Source organism: Oncorhynchus masou, unplaced genomic scaffold (assembly GCF_036934945.1).
Source record: "Oncorhynchus masou masou isolate Uvic2021 unplaced genomic scaffold, UVic_Omas_1.1 unplaced_scaffold_1684, whole genome shotgun sequence".
Taxonomy (NCBI): Eukaryota; Metazoa; Chordata; class Actinopteri; order Salmoniformes; family Salmonidae; genus Oncorhynchus; species Oncorhynchus masou.
Window position 1 is genome coordinate 14746 of NW_027006983.1, and position 15638 is coordinate 30383.

Below are 15638 nucleotides of genomic sequence, written 5' to 3' on the forward strand. Positions count from 1 at the left end.
AGTACAGCCAGTAGAGGACTGGTCACCCCTCAGAGCCTGGTTCCTCTGGTCTACCCAGTACAGCCAGTAGAGGACTGGTCACCCCTCAGAGCCTGGTTCCTCTGGTCTACCCAGTACAGCCAGTAGAGGACTGGTCACCCCTCAGAGCCTGGTTCCTCTCTACCCAGTACAGCCAGTAGAGGACTGGTCACCCCTCAGAGCCTGGTTCCTCTGGTCTACCCAGTACAGCCAGTAGAGGACTGGTCACCCCTCAGAGCCTGGTTCCTCTGGTCTACCCAGTACAGCCAGTAGAGGACTGGTCACCCCTCAGAGCCTGGTTCCTCTCTACCCAGTACAGCCAGTAGAGGACTGGTCACCCCTCAGAGCCTGGTTCCTCTCTACCCAGTACAGCCAGTAGAGGACTGGTCACCCCTCAGAGCCTGGTTCCTCTCTACCCAGTACAGCCAGTAGAGGACTGGTCACCCCTCAGAGCCTGGTTCCTCTCTACCCAGTACAGCCAGTAGAGGACTGGTCACCCCTCAGAGCCTGGTTCCTCTGGTCTACCCAGTACAGCCAGTAGAGGACTGGTCATCCCTCAGAGCCTGGTTCCTCTCTACCCAGTACAGCCAGTAGAGGACTGGTCACCCCTCAGAGCCTGGTTCCTCTCTACCCAGTACAGCCAGTAGAGTACTGGTCACCCCTCAGAGCCTGGTTCCTCTCTACCCAGTACAGCCAGTAGAGGACTGGTCACCCCTCAGAGCCTGGTTCCTCTCTACCCAGTACAGCCAGTAGAGGACTGGTCACCCCTCAGAGCCTGGTTCCTCTGGTCTACCCAGTACAGCCAGTAGAGGACTGGTCACCCCTCAGAGCCTGGTTCCTCTGGTCTACCCAGTACAGCCAGTAGAGGACTGGTCACCCCTCAGAGCCTGGTTCCTCTGGTCTACCCAGTACAGCCAGTAGAGGACTGGTCACCCCTCAGAGCCTGGTTCCTCTCTACCCAGTACAGCCAGTAGAGGACTGGTCACCCCTCAGAGCCTGGTTCCTCTCTACCCAGTACAGCCAGTAGAGGACTGGTCACCCCTCAGAGCCTGGTTCCTCTGGTCTACCCAGTACAGCCAGTAGAGGACTGGTCACCCCCCAGAGCCTGGTTCCTCTGGTCTACCCAGTACAGCCAGTAGAGGACTGGTCACCCCCAGAGCCTGGTTCCTCTCTACCCAGTACAGCCAGTAGAGGACTGGTCAACCCTCAGAGCCTGGTTCCTCTCTCCCAGTACAGCCAGTAGAGTACTGGTCACCCCTCAGAGCCTGGTTCCTCTCTACCCAGTACAGCCAGTAGAGTACTGGTCACCCCTCAGAGCCTGGTTCCTCTCTACCCAGTACAGCCAGTAGAGGACTGGTCACCCCTCAGAGCCTGGTTCCTCTGGTCTACCCAGTACAGCCAGTAGAGGACTGGTCACCCCTCAGAGCCTGGTTCCTCTCTACCCAGTACAGCCAGTAGAGGACTGGTCACCCCTCAGAGCCTGGTTCCTCTCTACCCAGTACTGCCAGTAGAGGACTGGTCACCCCTCAGAGCCTGGTTCCTCTGGTCTACCCAGTACAGCCAGTAGAGGACTGGTCACCCCTCAGAGCCTGGTTCCTCTGGTCTACCCAGTACAGCCAGTAGAGGACTGGTCACCCCTCAGAGCCTGGTTCCTCTCTACCCAGTACAGCCAGTAGAGGACTGGTCACCCCTCAGAGCCTGGTTCCTCTCTCTAGTACAGTCAGTAGAGGACTGGTCACCCTCAGAGCCTGGTTCCTCTGGTCTAGAGGACCCAGTACAGCCAGTAGAGGACTGGTCCCCCCACAGAGCCTGGTTCCTCTCTACCCAGTACAGCCAGTAGAGGACTGGTCACCCCTCAGAGCCTGGTTCCTCTGGTCTACCCAGTACAGCCAGTAGAGGACTGGTCACCCCTCAGAGCCTGGTTCCTCTGGTCTACCCAGTACAGCCAGTAGAGGACTGGTCACCCCTCAGAGCCTGGTTCCTCTGGTCTACCCAGTACAGCCAGTAGAGAACTGGTCAACCCTCAGAGCCTGGTTCCTCTCTACCCAGTACAGCCAGTAGAGAACTGGTCACCCCTCAGAGCCTGGTTCCTCTGGTCTACCCAGTACAGCCAGTAGAGGACTGGTCACCCCTCAGAGCCTGGTTCCTCTCTATCCAGTACAGCCAGTAGAGAACTGGTCACCCTCAGAGCCTGGTTCCTCTGGTCTAACCAGTACAGCCAGTAGAGGACTGGTCACCACACAGAGCCTGGTTTATATTCCAGTGATATGTAACCAGAGGTAGAGAGGTTCTTACCCAGGTGATAGACTAGATAAGGTTTATATTCCAGTGATATGTAACCAGAGGTAGAGAGGTTCTTACCCAGGTGATAGACTAGATAAGGTTTATATTCCAGTGATATGTAACCAGAGGTAGAGAGGTTCTTACCCAGGTGATAGACTAGATAAGGTTTATATTCCAGTGATATGTAACCAGAGGTAGAGAGGTTCTTACCCAGGTGATAGACTAGATAAGGTTTATATTCCAGTGATATGTAACCAGGGTAGGTCAGGTTCTTACCCAGGTGATAGACTAGATAAGGTTTATATTCCAGTGATATGTAACCAGAGGTAGAGAGGTTCTTACCCAGGTGATAGACTAGATAAGGTTTATATTCCAGTGATATGTACCCAGAGGTAGAGAGGTTCTTACCTGATAGACTAGATAAGGTTTATATTCCAGTGATATGTAACCAGAGGTAGAGAGGTTCTTACCCAGGTGATAGACTAGATAAGGTTTATATTCCAGTGATATGTAACCAGAGGTCACCCCCAGGTGATAGACTAGATAAGGTTTATATTCCAGTGATATGTACCCAGAGGTAGAGAGGTTCTTACCCAGGTGATAGACTAGATAAGGTTTATATTCCAGTGATATGTAACCAGAGGGAGAGAGGTTCTTACCCAGGTGATATATAAACCTTATCTAGTCTTCCAGTGATATGTAACCAGAGGTAGAGAGGTTCTTACCCAGGTGATAGACTAGATAAGGTTTATATTCCAGTGATATGTAACCAGAGGTAGAGAGGTTCTTACCCAGGTGATAGACTAGATAAGGTTTATATTCCAGTGATATGTAACCAGAGGTAGAGAGGTTCTTACCCAGGTGATAGACTAGATAAGGTTTATATTCCAGTGATATGTAACCAGAGGTAGAGAGGTTCTTACCCAGGTGATAGACTAGATAAGGTTTATATTCCAGTGATATGTAACCAGAGGTAGAGAGGTTCTTACCCAGGTGATAGACTAGATAAGGTTTATATTCCAGTGATATGTAACCAGAGGTAGAGAGGTTCTTACCCAGGTGATAGACTAGATAAGGTTTATATTCCAGTGATATGTAACCAGAGGTAGAGAGGTTCTTACCCAAGTCTCTGACAAGGTTAGATTCCAGATCCAGGAGAATCCTGTAAAAGTCTAATTTCACACTTCTTGAGTCTTCTGCTTCTTCTAGGGCCTGGTACAACTGTCTCATCTGGTCCTGGCTGGTCATCTGTTGGATCCTGGTGTTACAGTACAACTCCTCATAGAACAGCTCATGAAGGATGGGCATCACCTTGGTAACCCTCTGAATGAGTTGATCCTTATGGACGTCCACAAATATGGCTCCTGAAAAGAGATGTAGAGTCAGGTTAGATGTAGAGGACATTACTAGTCAGGTTAGATGTAGAGTTATATACTGTAGAACAAGAGGACATTACTAGTCAGGTTAGATGTAGAGGACATTACTAGTCAGGTTAGATGTAGAGGACATTACTAGTTAGGTTAGATGTAGAGTTATATACTGTAGAACAAGAGGACATTACTAGTCAGGTTAGATGTAGAGTTATATACTGTAGAACAAGAGGACATTACTAGTCAGGTTAGATGTAGAGGACATTACTAGTCAGGTTAGATGTAGAGTTATATACTGTAGAACAAGAGGACATTACTAGTCAGGTTAGATGTAGAGTTATATAGTGTAGAACAAGAGGATATTACTAGTCAGGTTAGATGTAGAGTTATATACTGTAGAACAAGAGCACATTACTAGTCAGGTTAGATGTAGAGTTATATAGTGTAGAACAAGAGGACATTACTAGTCAGGTTAGATGTAGAGTTATATACTGCAGAACAAGAGGACATTACTAGTCAGGTTAGATGTAGAGGACATTACTAGTCAGGTTAGATGTAGAGTTATAGACTGTAGAACAAGAGCACATTACTAGTCAGGTTAGATGTAGAGTTATATACTGTAGAACAAGAGGACATTACTAGTCAGGTTAGATGTAGAGTTATATACTGTAGAACAAGAGGACATTACTAGTCAGGTTAGATGTAGAGTTATATACTGTAGAACAAGAGGACATTTCTAGTCAGGTTAGATGTAGAGTTATATACTGTAGAACTAGAGGACATTACTAGTCAGGTTAGATGTAGAGGACATTACTAGTCAGGTTAGATGAAGAAGGACATTACTAGTCAGGTTAGATGTAGAGGACATTACTAGTCAGGTTAGATGTAGAGTTATATACTGTAGAGCAAGAGGACATTACTAGTTAGGTTAGATGTAGAGTTATATACTGTAGAACTAGAGGACATTACTAGTCAGGTTAGATGTAGAGGACATTACTAGTCAGGTTAGATGTAGAGTTATATACTGCAGAACAAGAGGACATTACTAGTCAGGTTAGATGTAGAGGACATTACTAGTCAGGTTAGATGTAGAGTTATATACTGTAGAACAAGAGGACATTACTAGTCAGGTTAGATGTAGAGGACATTACTAGTCAGGTTAGATGTAGAGTTATATACTGTAGAACAAGAGGACATTACTAGTCAGGTTAGATGTAGAGGACATTACTAGACAGGTTAGATGTAGAGTTATATACTGTAGAACAAGAGGACATTACTAGTCAGGTTAGATGTAGAGTTATATACTGTAGAACTAGAGGACATTACTAGTCAGGTTAGATGTAGAGGACATTACTAGTCAGGTTAGATGTAGAGGACATTACTAGTCAGGTTAGATGTAGAGTTATATACTGTAGAACAAGAGGACATTACTAGTCAGGTTAGATGTAGAGGACATTACTAGTCAGGTTAGATGTAGAGTTATATACTGTAGAACAAGAGGACATTACTAGTCAGGTTAGATGTAGAGGACATTACTAGTCAGGTTAGATGTAGAGTTATATACTGTAGAACAAGAGGACATTACTAGTCAGGTTAGATGTAGAGTTATATACTGCAGAACAAGAGGACATTACTAGTCAGGTTAGATGTAGAGGACATTACTAGTCAGGTTAGATGTAGAGTTATATACTGTAGAACAAGAGGACATTACTAGTCAGGTTAGATGTAGAGTTATATACTGTAGAACAAGAGGACATTACTAGTCAGGTTAGATGTAGAGTTATATACTGTAGAACAAGAGGACATTATTAGTCAGGTTAGATGTAGAGGACATTACTAGTCAGGTTAGATGTAGAGTTATATACTGTAGAACAAGAGCACATTACTAGTCAGGTTAGATGTAGAGGACATTACTAGTCAGGTTAGATGTAGAGGACATTACTAGTCAGGTTAGATGTAGAGTTATATACTGTAGAACAAGAGGACATTACTAGTCAGGTTAGATGTAGAGTTATATACTGTAGAACAAGAGGACATTACTAGTCAGGTTAGATGTAGAGGACATTACTAGTCAGGTTAGATGTAGAGTTACATACTGTAGAACTAGTCAGGTTAGATGTAGAGTTATATACTGTAGAACAAGAGGACATTACTAGTCAGGTTAGATGTAGAGTTATATACTGTAGAACAAGAGGACATTACTAGTCAGGTTAGATGTAGAGTTATATACTGTAGAACTAGAGGACATTACTAGTCAGGTTAGATGTAGAGGACATTACTAGTCAGGTTAGATGTAGAGTTATATACTGTAGAACAAGAGGACATTACTAGTCAGGTAAGATGTAGAGGACATTACTAGTCAGGTTAGATGTAGAGTTATATACTGTAGAACTAGAGGACATTACTAGTCAGGTTAGATGTAGAGGACATTACTAGTCAGGTTAGATGTACAGTTATATACTGTAGAACAAGAGGACATTACTAGTCAGGTTAGATGTAGAGTTATATACTGTAGAACAAGAGGACATTACTAGTCAGGTTAGATGTAGAGTTATATACTGTAGAACAAGAGGACATTACTAGTCAGGGTAGATGTAGAGGACATTACTAGTCAGGTTAGATGTAGAGGACATTACTAGTCAGGTTAGATGTAGAGTTATATACTGTAGAACAAGAGGACATTACTAGTCAGGTTAGATGTAGAGGACATTACTAGTCAGATTAGATGTAGAGTTATATACTGTAGAACTAGAGGACATTACTAGTCAGGTTAGATGTAGAGGACATTACTAGTCAGGTTAGATGAAGAAGGACATTACTAGTCAGGTTAGATGTAGAGGACATTACTAGTCAGGTTAGATGTAGAGTTATATACTGTAGAACAAGAGGACATTACTAGTAGAGAAGAGTTGTTATATACTTATTTTCTTCATGTGAATCACAGGGACTGGTTGTTTCATCCTAACATTAACCATTAACAGCTACATTTTCATTCCCAACCTAAACTAGGTTGAAACGTCCCTTTTTCAGGATCTTTCAACGATAATTTGAAAAAATCCAAATAATTCACAGATCTTCATTGTAAAGGGTTTAAACACTGTTTCCCATGCTTGTTCAATGAACCATTAACAATTAATGAACATGCACCTGTGGAACGGTCGTTAAGACACTAACAGCTTACAGACAGTAGGTAGTTTAGGTCACAGTTATGAAAACGTAGGACACTCAAGAGGCCTTTATACTGACTCTGAAAAACACCAAAGAAGGGTCCATGTTCATCTGCATGAACGTGCCTTAGGCATGCTGCAAGGAGGCATGAGGACTGCAGATGTGTCCAGGGGAATAAATTGCAATGTCCGTACTGTGAGACGCCTAAGACAGCGCTACAGGGAGACAGAACGGACAGCTGATCATCCTTGCAGTGGCAGACCCCGTGTAACAACACCTGCACAGGATCGGTACATTTGAACATCACACCTGCGGGACAGGTTCAGGATGGCAACAACAACTGCCCGAGTTACACCAGGAATGCACAATCCCTCCATCAGTGCTCAGACTGTCCGCAATAAGCTGAGAGAGGCTGGACTGAGGGCTTGTAGGCCTGTTTTAAGGCAGGTCCTCACCAGACATCACCAGCAACAACATCGCCTATGGGCACAAACCCACCATCGCTGGACCAGACAGTACTGGCAAAAAGTGCTCTTCACTGACGAGTCACGGTTTTGTCTCACCAGGGGTGATGGTCGGATTTGCGTTTATCGTCGAAGGACTGAGCGTTACACCGAGGCCTGTACTCTTTAGTGGGATCGATTTGGAGGTGGAGGGTCCGTCAGGGTCTGGGGGTGGATCGATTTGGAGGGAGGTTGGTGTCACAGCATCATCGGACTGAGCTTGTTGTCATTGAAGGCAATCTCAATGCTCTTGAGTGACCGGGAAGACATCCTCCTCCCTCATGTGGTACCCTTCCTGCAGGCTCATCCTGACATGACCCTCCAGCATGACAATGCCACCAGCCATACTGCTCGTTCTGTGCGTGATTTCCTGCAATACAGGAATGTCAGTGCTCTGCCATGGCCAGCAAAGAGCCCGGATCTCAATCCCAGTCAGCACGTCTGGGACCTGTTGGATTGGAGGGCGAGGGCTCGGGCCATTCCCCCCAGAGTCCGGAAACTAGCAGGTGCCTTGGTGGAAGAGTGAGGTAACATCTCACAGCAAGAACTGGCAAATCTGGTGCAGTCCATGAGGAGGAGATGCACAATAGTACTTAATGCAGCTGACTGAGCTGATACTGACTGTTACTTTTGACCCCCCATTTGTTCAGGACACATTATTCCATTCCTGTTAGTCACATGTCTGTGGAACTTGTTCAGTTCATGTCTCGGTTGTTGAATCTTGTTAAGTTCATACAAATATTTACACACGTTAAGTTTGCTGAAAAGAAACGCAGTTGACAGTGAGAGGACGTTTCTTTTTTTGCTGAGATGGAGGTCACATCGCGCACCACTCCCTAGCATACTACTCGCCAATGTCCAGTCTCTTGACAACAAGGTAGACGAAATCCGAGCATTGGTTTCCTTCCAGAGAGACATCAGAGATTGTCACGTTCTCTGTTTCATGGAAACATGGCTCACTCGAGACATGCTATCGGAGTTGGTACAGCCACCTGGTTTCTTCACGCATCGTGCCGACAGAAACAAGCATCTTTCTGGTAAGAAGAAGGACGGGGGCGTATGCCTTATGATTAACGAGACGTGGTGTGATCATAACAACATACAGGAACTCAAGTCCTTCTGTTCACCTGACCTAGAATTCCTTACATTCAAATGCCGACTGCATTATGTACCAAGAGAATTCTCTTAGATTATAATCACAGCCGTGTATAACTTCAAGAGGGCCACCATTGTCCCTGTTCCCAAGAAAGCTAAGGTACCAGAGCTAAATGACTACCGCCCCATAGCAGTCACCTCAGTCATCATAAAGTGCTTTGAGAGACTAGTCAAGGACCATATCCCCTCCACCCTACCTGACACCCTAGACCCACTCCAATTTGCTTACCGCCCCTATAGGTCAACAGACACACAATTGCAACCATACTGCACACTGCCCTAACCCATCTGGACAAGAGGAATACCTATGTGAGAATGCTGTTCATCGACTACAGCTCGGCATTTAACACCATAGTACTCTCCAAACTCGTCATCAAGCTCGAGACCCTGGGTCACAACTAGAGGTCGACCGATTATGATTTTTCAACACCGATTATTGGAGGACCAAAAAAGCAGATACCGATTAATCGGCTGATTTAAAAAAATATATTTTTTGTAATAATGACAATTACAACAATACTGAATGAACACTTATTTTAACTTAATATAATACATCAATAAAATCAATTTAGCCTCAAATAAATAATGAATCATGTTCAATTTGGTTTAAATAATGTAAAAACAAAGTGTTGAGAAGAACGTAAAAGTGCAATATGTGCTATGTAAGAAAGCTAACGTTTCAGTTCCTCGCTCAGAACATGAGAACATATGAAAGCTGGTGATTCCTTTTAACATGAGTCTTCAATATTCCCAGGTAAGAAGTTTTAGGTTGTAGTTATTATAGGAATTATAGGACTCTCTCTATACCATTTGTATTTAATTAACCTTTGACTATTGGATGTTCTTATAGGCACTTTAGTATTGCCAGTGTAACAGTATAGCTTCCGTCCCTCTCCTCGCTCCTCCCTGGGATCGAACCAGAAACACAATGACAACAGCCACCACATCGAAGCAGCATTACCCATACAGAGCAAGGGAAACAACCACCCCAAGGCTCAGAGCGAGTGAAGTTTGAAACGCTATTAGCGTGTGCTAACTAGCTAGCCATTTCACTTCAGTTACACCAGCCTCATCTCGAGAGTTGATAGGCTTGAAGTCATAAACAGCACAATGCTTGACGCACAACGAAGAGCTGCTGGCAAAACGCACGAAAGAGCTGTTTGAATGAATGTTTACGCGCCTGCTTCTGCCTACCACCGCTCAGTCAGATACTTGTATGCTCAGTCAGATTATATCTAGTAATATCATCAACCATGTGTAGTTAACTTGTGATTATGATTGATTGTTTTTTATAAGATAAGTTTAATAATGCTAGCTAGCAACTTACCTTGGTTTACTGCATTCGCGTAACAGGTATTCTCCTTGTGGAGTGCGACGAGAGAGAGGCAGGTCGTTATTGCGTTGGACTAGTTAACTGTAATGTGAAATCTGTCTTTCTGCCCCTCAACGAGGCAGTTAACCCACCGTTCCTAGGCCGTCATTGAAAATACGAATGTGTTCTTAACTGACTTGCCTATTTAAATACAGATTAAATAAAGGTGTAAAATATATATATATATATATATTTTTTAAATAAAACATAAAATCGGCGTCCAAAAATACAGATTTATCTGATTGTTATGAAAACTTGATTCATTCACATTCCGATTAATCGGTCAACCTCTAGTCTCAAGCCCTGGATTTTCTGACAGGCTGCCCCCAGGTGGTGAAGGGAAGGGACATCTCCACTTTGCTGATCCTCAACACTATGGCCTCACAAGTGGCTGCTGCCAACATACTGACTCAAATCTCTAGCCACTTTATCATATCATATCATTTACTTTATCATATCATGTTTAAAATACCCATACATTACTCATCTCATATGTATATTCTGACCTCTATACCATCTACTGCATCTTGCCTATGCTGCACGGCCATCGCTCATCCATATATTTATATGTATATGTTCTTATTCCATCCCTTTACTTAGATTTGTGTGTATAAGGTAGTTATTGTGGAATTGTTAGATTACTTGTTAGATATTACGGAACTAGAAGCACAAGCATTTAACTACACCCACATTAACATCTGCTAACCATGTGTATGTGACAAATAAAGTGTGAGTGGATTTGAGTTTATATATATATGTAAAGTATACAGCCAGTAGAGTACTGGTAACCCCTCAGAGCCTGGTTCCTCTGGTCTACCCAGTACAGCCAGTAGAGGACTGGTCACCCCTCAGAGCCTGGTTCCTCTCTACCCAGTACAGCCAGTAGTGGACTGGTCACCCCTCAGAGCCTGGTTCCTCTGGTCTACCCAGTACAGCCAGTAGAGGACTGGTCACCCCTCAGAGCCTGGTTCCTCTCTACCCAGTACAGCCAGTAGTGGACTGGTCACCCCTCAGAGCCTGGTTCCTCTGGTCTACCCAGTACAGCCAGTAGAGGACTGGTCACCCCTCAGAGCCTGGTTCCTCTCTACCCAGTACAGCCAGTAGAGGACTGGTCACCCCTCAGAGCCGGGTTCCTCTGGTCTACCCAGTACAGCCAGTAGAGGACTGGTCACCCCTCAGAGCCTGGTTCCTCTGGTCTACCCAGTACAGCCAGTAGAGAACTGGTCACCCCTCAGAGCCTGGTTCCTCTGGTCTACCCAGTACAGCCAGTAGAGGACTGGTCACCCCTCAGAGCCGGGTTCCTCTGGTCTACCCAGTACAGCCAGTAGAGGACTGGTCACCCCTCAGAGCCGGATTCCTCTGGTCTACCCAGTACAGCCAGTAGAGGACTGGTCACCCCTCAGAGCCGGGTTCCTCTCTACCCAGTACAGCCAGTAGAGGACTGGTCACCCCTCAGAGCCTGGTTCCTCTGGTCTACCCAGTACAGCCAGTAGAGGACTGGTCACCCCTCAGAGCCTGGTTCCTCTCTACCCAGTACAGCCAGTAGAAGACTGGTCACCACTCAGAGCCTGGTTCCTCTGGTCTACCCAGTACAGCCAGTAGAGGACTGGTCACCCCTCAGAGCCTGGTTCCTCTGGTCTACCCAGTACAGCCAGTAGAGGGCTGGTCACCCCTCAGAGCCTGGTTCCTCTCTACCCAGTACAACCAGTAGAGAGGTTCTTACCCAGGTGATAGACTAGATAAGGTTTATATTCCAGTGATATGTACCCAGAGGTAGAGGTTCTTACCCAGGTGATAGACTAGATACGGTTTATATTCCAGTGATATGTAACCAGAGGTAGAGAGGTTCTTACCCAGGTGATAGACTAGATAAGGTTTATATTCCAGTGATATGTAACCAGAGGTAGAGAGGTTCTTACCCAGGTGATAGACTAGATAAGGTTTATATTCCAGTGACATGTAACCAGAGGGAGAGAGGTTCTTACCCAGGTGATAGACTAGATAAGGTTTATATTCCAGTGATATGTAACCAGAGGGAGAGAGGTTCTTACCCAGGTGATAGACTAGATAAGGTTTATATTCCAGTGATATGTAACCAGAGGTAGAGAGGTTCTTACCCAGGTGATAGACTAGATAAGGTTTATATTCCATTGATATGTAACCAGAGGGAGAGAGGTTCTTACCCAGGTGATAGACTAGATAAGGTTTATATTCCAGTGATATGTAACCAGAGGAGAGAGGTTCTTACCCAGGTGATAGACTAGATAAGGTTTATATTCCAGTGATATGTAACCAGAGGTAGAGAGGTTCTTACCCAGGTGATAGACTAGATAAGGATTATATTCCAGTGATATGTAACCAGAGGTAGAGAGGTTCTTACCCAGGTGATAGACTAGATAAGGTTTATATTCCAGTGATATGTAACCAGAGGTAGAGAGGTTCTTACCCAGGTGATAGACTAGATAAGGTTTATATTCCAGTGATATGTAACCAGAGGTAGAGAGGTTCTTACCCAGGTGATAGACTAGATAAGGTTTATATTCCAGTGATATGTAACCAGAGGTAGAGAGGTTCTTACCCGGGTCGTTGACAAGGTCAGGTTCCAGATCCAGTAGAATCCTGTAAAAGTCTGATTTCACCTTGTCCCCTCCAAAGGTTAGAGCCTCGTACAACAGTTCCATCTGGCCCTGTCTGGTCCTGGCAGCAAGGATCTTAGAGTACCTCTCAGAACGGAACAAGTAAAATGCCATGGGAATCGCCATGGTAACACTCTGGATGAGGTAAACCTTGTTTCTGTTCAAAAAGCAGACATCACCTAGAACGAAAACAGATGTTGAGTTATATAATGTAGAACAAGAGGACATTTCTAGTCAGGTTAGATGTAGAGGACATTACTAGTCAGGTTAGATGTAGAGGACATTACTAGTCAGGTTAGATGTAGAGTTATATACTGTAGAACAAGAGGACATTACTAGTCAGGTTAGATGTAGAGGACATTACTAGCCAGGTTAGATGTAAAGTTATATACTGTAGAACAAGAGGACATTACTAGTCAGGTTAGATGTAGAGGACATTACTAGTCAGGTTAGATGTAGAGGACATTACTAGTCAGGTTAGATGTAGAGGACATTACTAGTCAGGTTAGATGTAGAGTTATATACTGTAGAACAAGAGGACATTACTAGTCAGGTTAGATGTAGAGGACATTACTAGTCAGGCTAGATGTAGAGTTATATACTGTAGAACAAGAGGACATTACTAGTCAGGTTAGATGTAGAGGACATTACTAGTCAGGTTAGATGTAGAGTTATATACTGTAGAACAAGAGGACATTACTAGTCAGGGTAGATGTAGAGGACATTACTAGTCAGGTTAGATGTAGAGTTATGTACTGTAGAACAAGAGGACATTACTAGTCAGGTTAGATGTAGAGTTATATACTGTAGAACAAGAGGACATTACTAGTCAGGTTAGATGTAGAGTTATATACTGTAGAACAAGAGGACATTACTAGTCAGGTTAGATGTAGAGGACATTACTAGTCAGGTTAGATGTAGAGGACATTACTAGTCAGGTTAGATGTAGAGTTATATACTGTAGAACAAGAGGACATTACTAGTCAGGGTAGATGTAGAGGACATTACTAGTCAGGTTAGATGTAGAGTTATGTACTGTAGAACAAGAGGACATTACTAGTCAGGTTAGATGTAGAGTTATATACTGTAGAACAAGAGGACATTACTAGTCAGGTTAGATGTAGAGTTATATACTGTAGAACAAGAGGACATTACTAGTCAGGTTAGATGTAGAGTTATATACTGTAGAACAAGAGGACATTACTAGTCAGGTTAGATGTAGAGTTATATAGTGTAGAACAAGAGGACATTACTAGTCAGGTTAGATGTAGAGTTATATACTGCAGAACAAGAGGACATTACTAGTCAGGTTAGATGTAGAGGACATTACTAGTCAGGTTAGATGTAGAGGACATTACTAGTCAGGTTAGATGTAGAGGACATTACTAGTCAGGTTAGATGTAGAGTTATATACTGTAGAGCAAGAGGACATTACTAGTTAGGTTAGATGTAGAGTTATATACTGCAGAACAAGAGGACATTACTAGTCAGGTTAGATGTAGAGGACATTACTAGTCAGGTTAGATGTAGAGTTATATACTGTAGAACAAAAAAGGTTAGAAAAGAGAGACTCACGCTTCACTTCCCTTTTCAATTTGTCTGTGGAGGAAATGCAGTATTACGAATATTGATTAATATGTGTTTTCTGGTTTTAAAACACATGACAATACATTACAACCATGAGGTCTGTGATTAACAGTTGACCCATCAGAATTATAGTAATAAACCATGAGGTCTGTGATTAACAGTTGACCCATCAGTATTATAGTAATAAACCATGAGGTCTGTGATTAACAGTTGACCCATCAGAATTATAGTAATAAACCATGAGGTCTGTGATTAACAGTTGACCCATCAGAATTATAGTAATAAACCATGAGGTCTGTGATTAACAGTTGACCCATCAGTATTATAGTAATAAACCATGAGGTCTGTGATTAACAGTTGACCCATCAGTATTATAGTGATAAACCATGAGGTCTGTGATTAACAGTTGACCCATCAGTATTATAGTAATAAACCATGAGGTCTGTGATTAACAGTTGACCCATCAGTATTATAGTAATAAACCATGAGGTCTGTGATTAACAGTTGACCCATCAGTATTATAGTAATAAACCATGAGGTCTGTGATTAACAGTTGACCCATCAGTATTATAGTAATAAACCATGAGGTCTGTGATTAACAGTTGACCCATCAGTATTATAGTAATAAACCATGAGGTCTGTGATTAACAGTTGACCCATCAGTATTATAGTAATAAACCATGAGGTCTGTGATTAACAGTTGACCCATCAGTATTATAGTAATAAACCAGGAGGTCTGTGATTAACAGTTGACCCATTAGTATTATAGTAATAAACCATGAGGTCTGTGATTAACAGTTGACCCATCAGTATTATAGTAATAAACCATGAGGTCTGTGATTAACAGTTGACCCATCAGTATTATAGTAATAAACCATGAGGTCTGTGATTAACAGTTGACCCATCAGTATTATAGTAATAAACCATGAGGTCTGTGATTAACAGTTGACCCATCAGTATTATAGTAATAAACCATGAGGTCTGTGATTAACAGTTGACCCATCAGTATTATAGTAATAAACCACGAGGTCTGTGATTAACAGTTGACCCATCAGTATTATAGTAATAAACCATGAGGTCTGTGATTAACAGTTGACCCATCAGTATTATAGTAATAAACCATGAGGTCTGTGATTAACAGTTGACCCATCAGTATTATAGTAATAAACCATGAGGTCTGTGATTAACAGTTGACCCATCAGTATTATAGTAATAAACCATGAGGTCTGTGATTAACAGTTGACCCATCAGTATTATAGTAATAAACCATGAGGTCTGTGATTAACAGTTGACCCATCAGTATTATAGTAATAAACCATGAGGTCTGTGATTAACAGTTGACCCATCAGTATTATAGTAATAAACCATGAGGTCTGTGATTAACAGTTGACCCATCAGTATTATAGTAATAAACCATGAGGTCTGTGATTAACAGTTGACCCATCAGTATTATAGTAATAAACCATGAGGTCTGTGATTAACAGTTGACCCATCAGTATTATAGTAATCATCATAATCTCTATATGTGAAACTCTAACAAGTCAAC

At 43.2% G+C, this 15638-nt stretch overlaps 1 protein-coding gene across 5 annotated transcripts in view; it reads right to left on the bottom strand.

Moving 5' to 3' along the window:
• Positions 1–2944: 2944 nt before the first annotated feature.
• LOC135531966 (selection and upkeep of intraepithelial T-cells protein 6-like) overlaps positions 2945–15638 on the bottom strand; it is a 68115-nt gene continuing 55421 nt past the window's right edge. For 2 of the 5 annotated variants that reach the window (XM_064959657.1, XM_064959654.1), the window contains 3 exons: positions 14081–14104; positions 12448–12684; positions 2950–3665 (listed from right to left, as the gene is read on the bottom strand). In XM_064959657.1, the coding sequence (XP_064815729.1) occupies positions 2983–3665; positions 12448–12684; positions 14081–14104 (944 nt within the window). In that variant the 3' untranslated portion in view covers positions 2950–2982. Of the gene's footprint in view, positions 3666–12447; positions 12685–14080; positions 14105–15638 lie in introns of all 5 variants that reach the window. The other 3 variants (XM_064959658.1, XM_064959653.1, XM_064959656.1) reach the window with 3 other exon arrangements.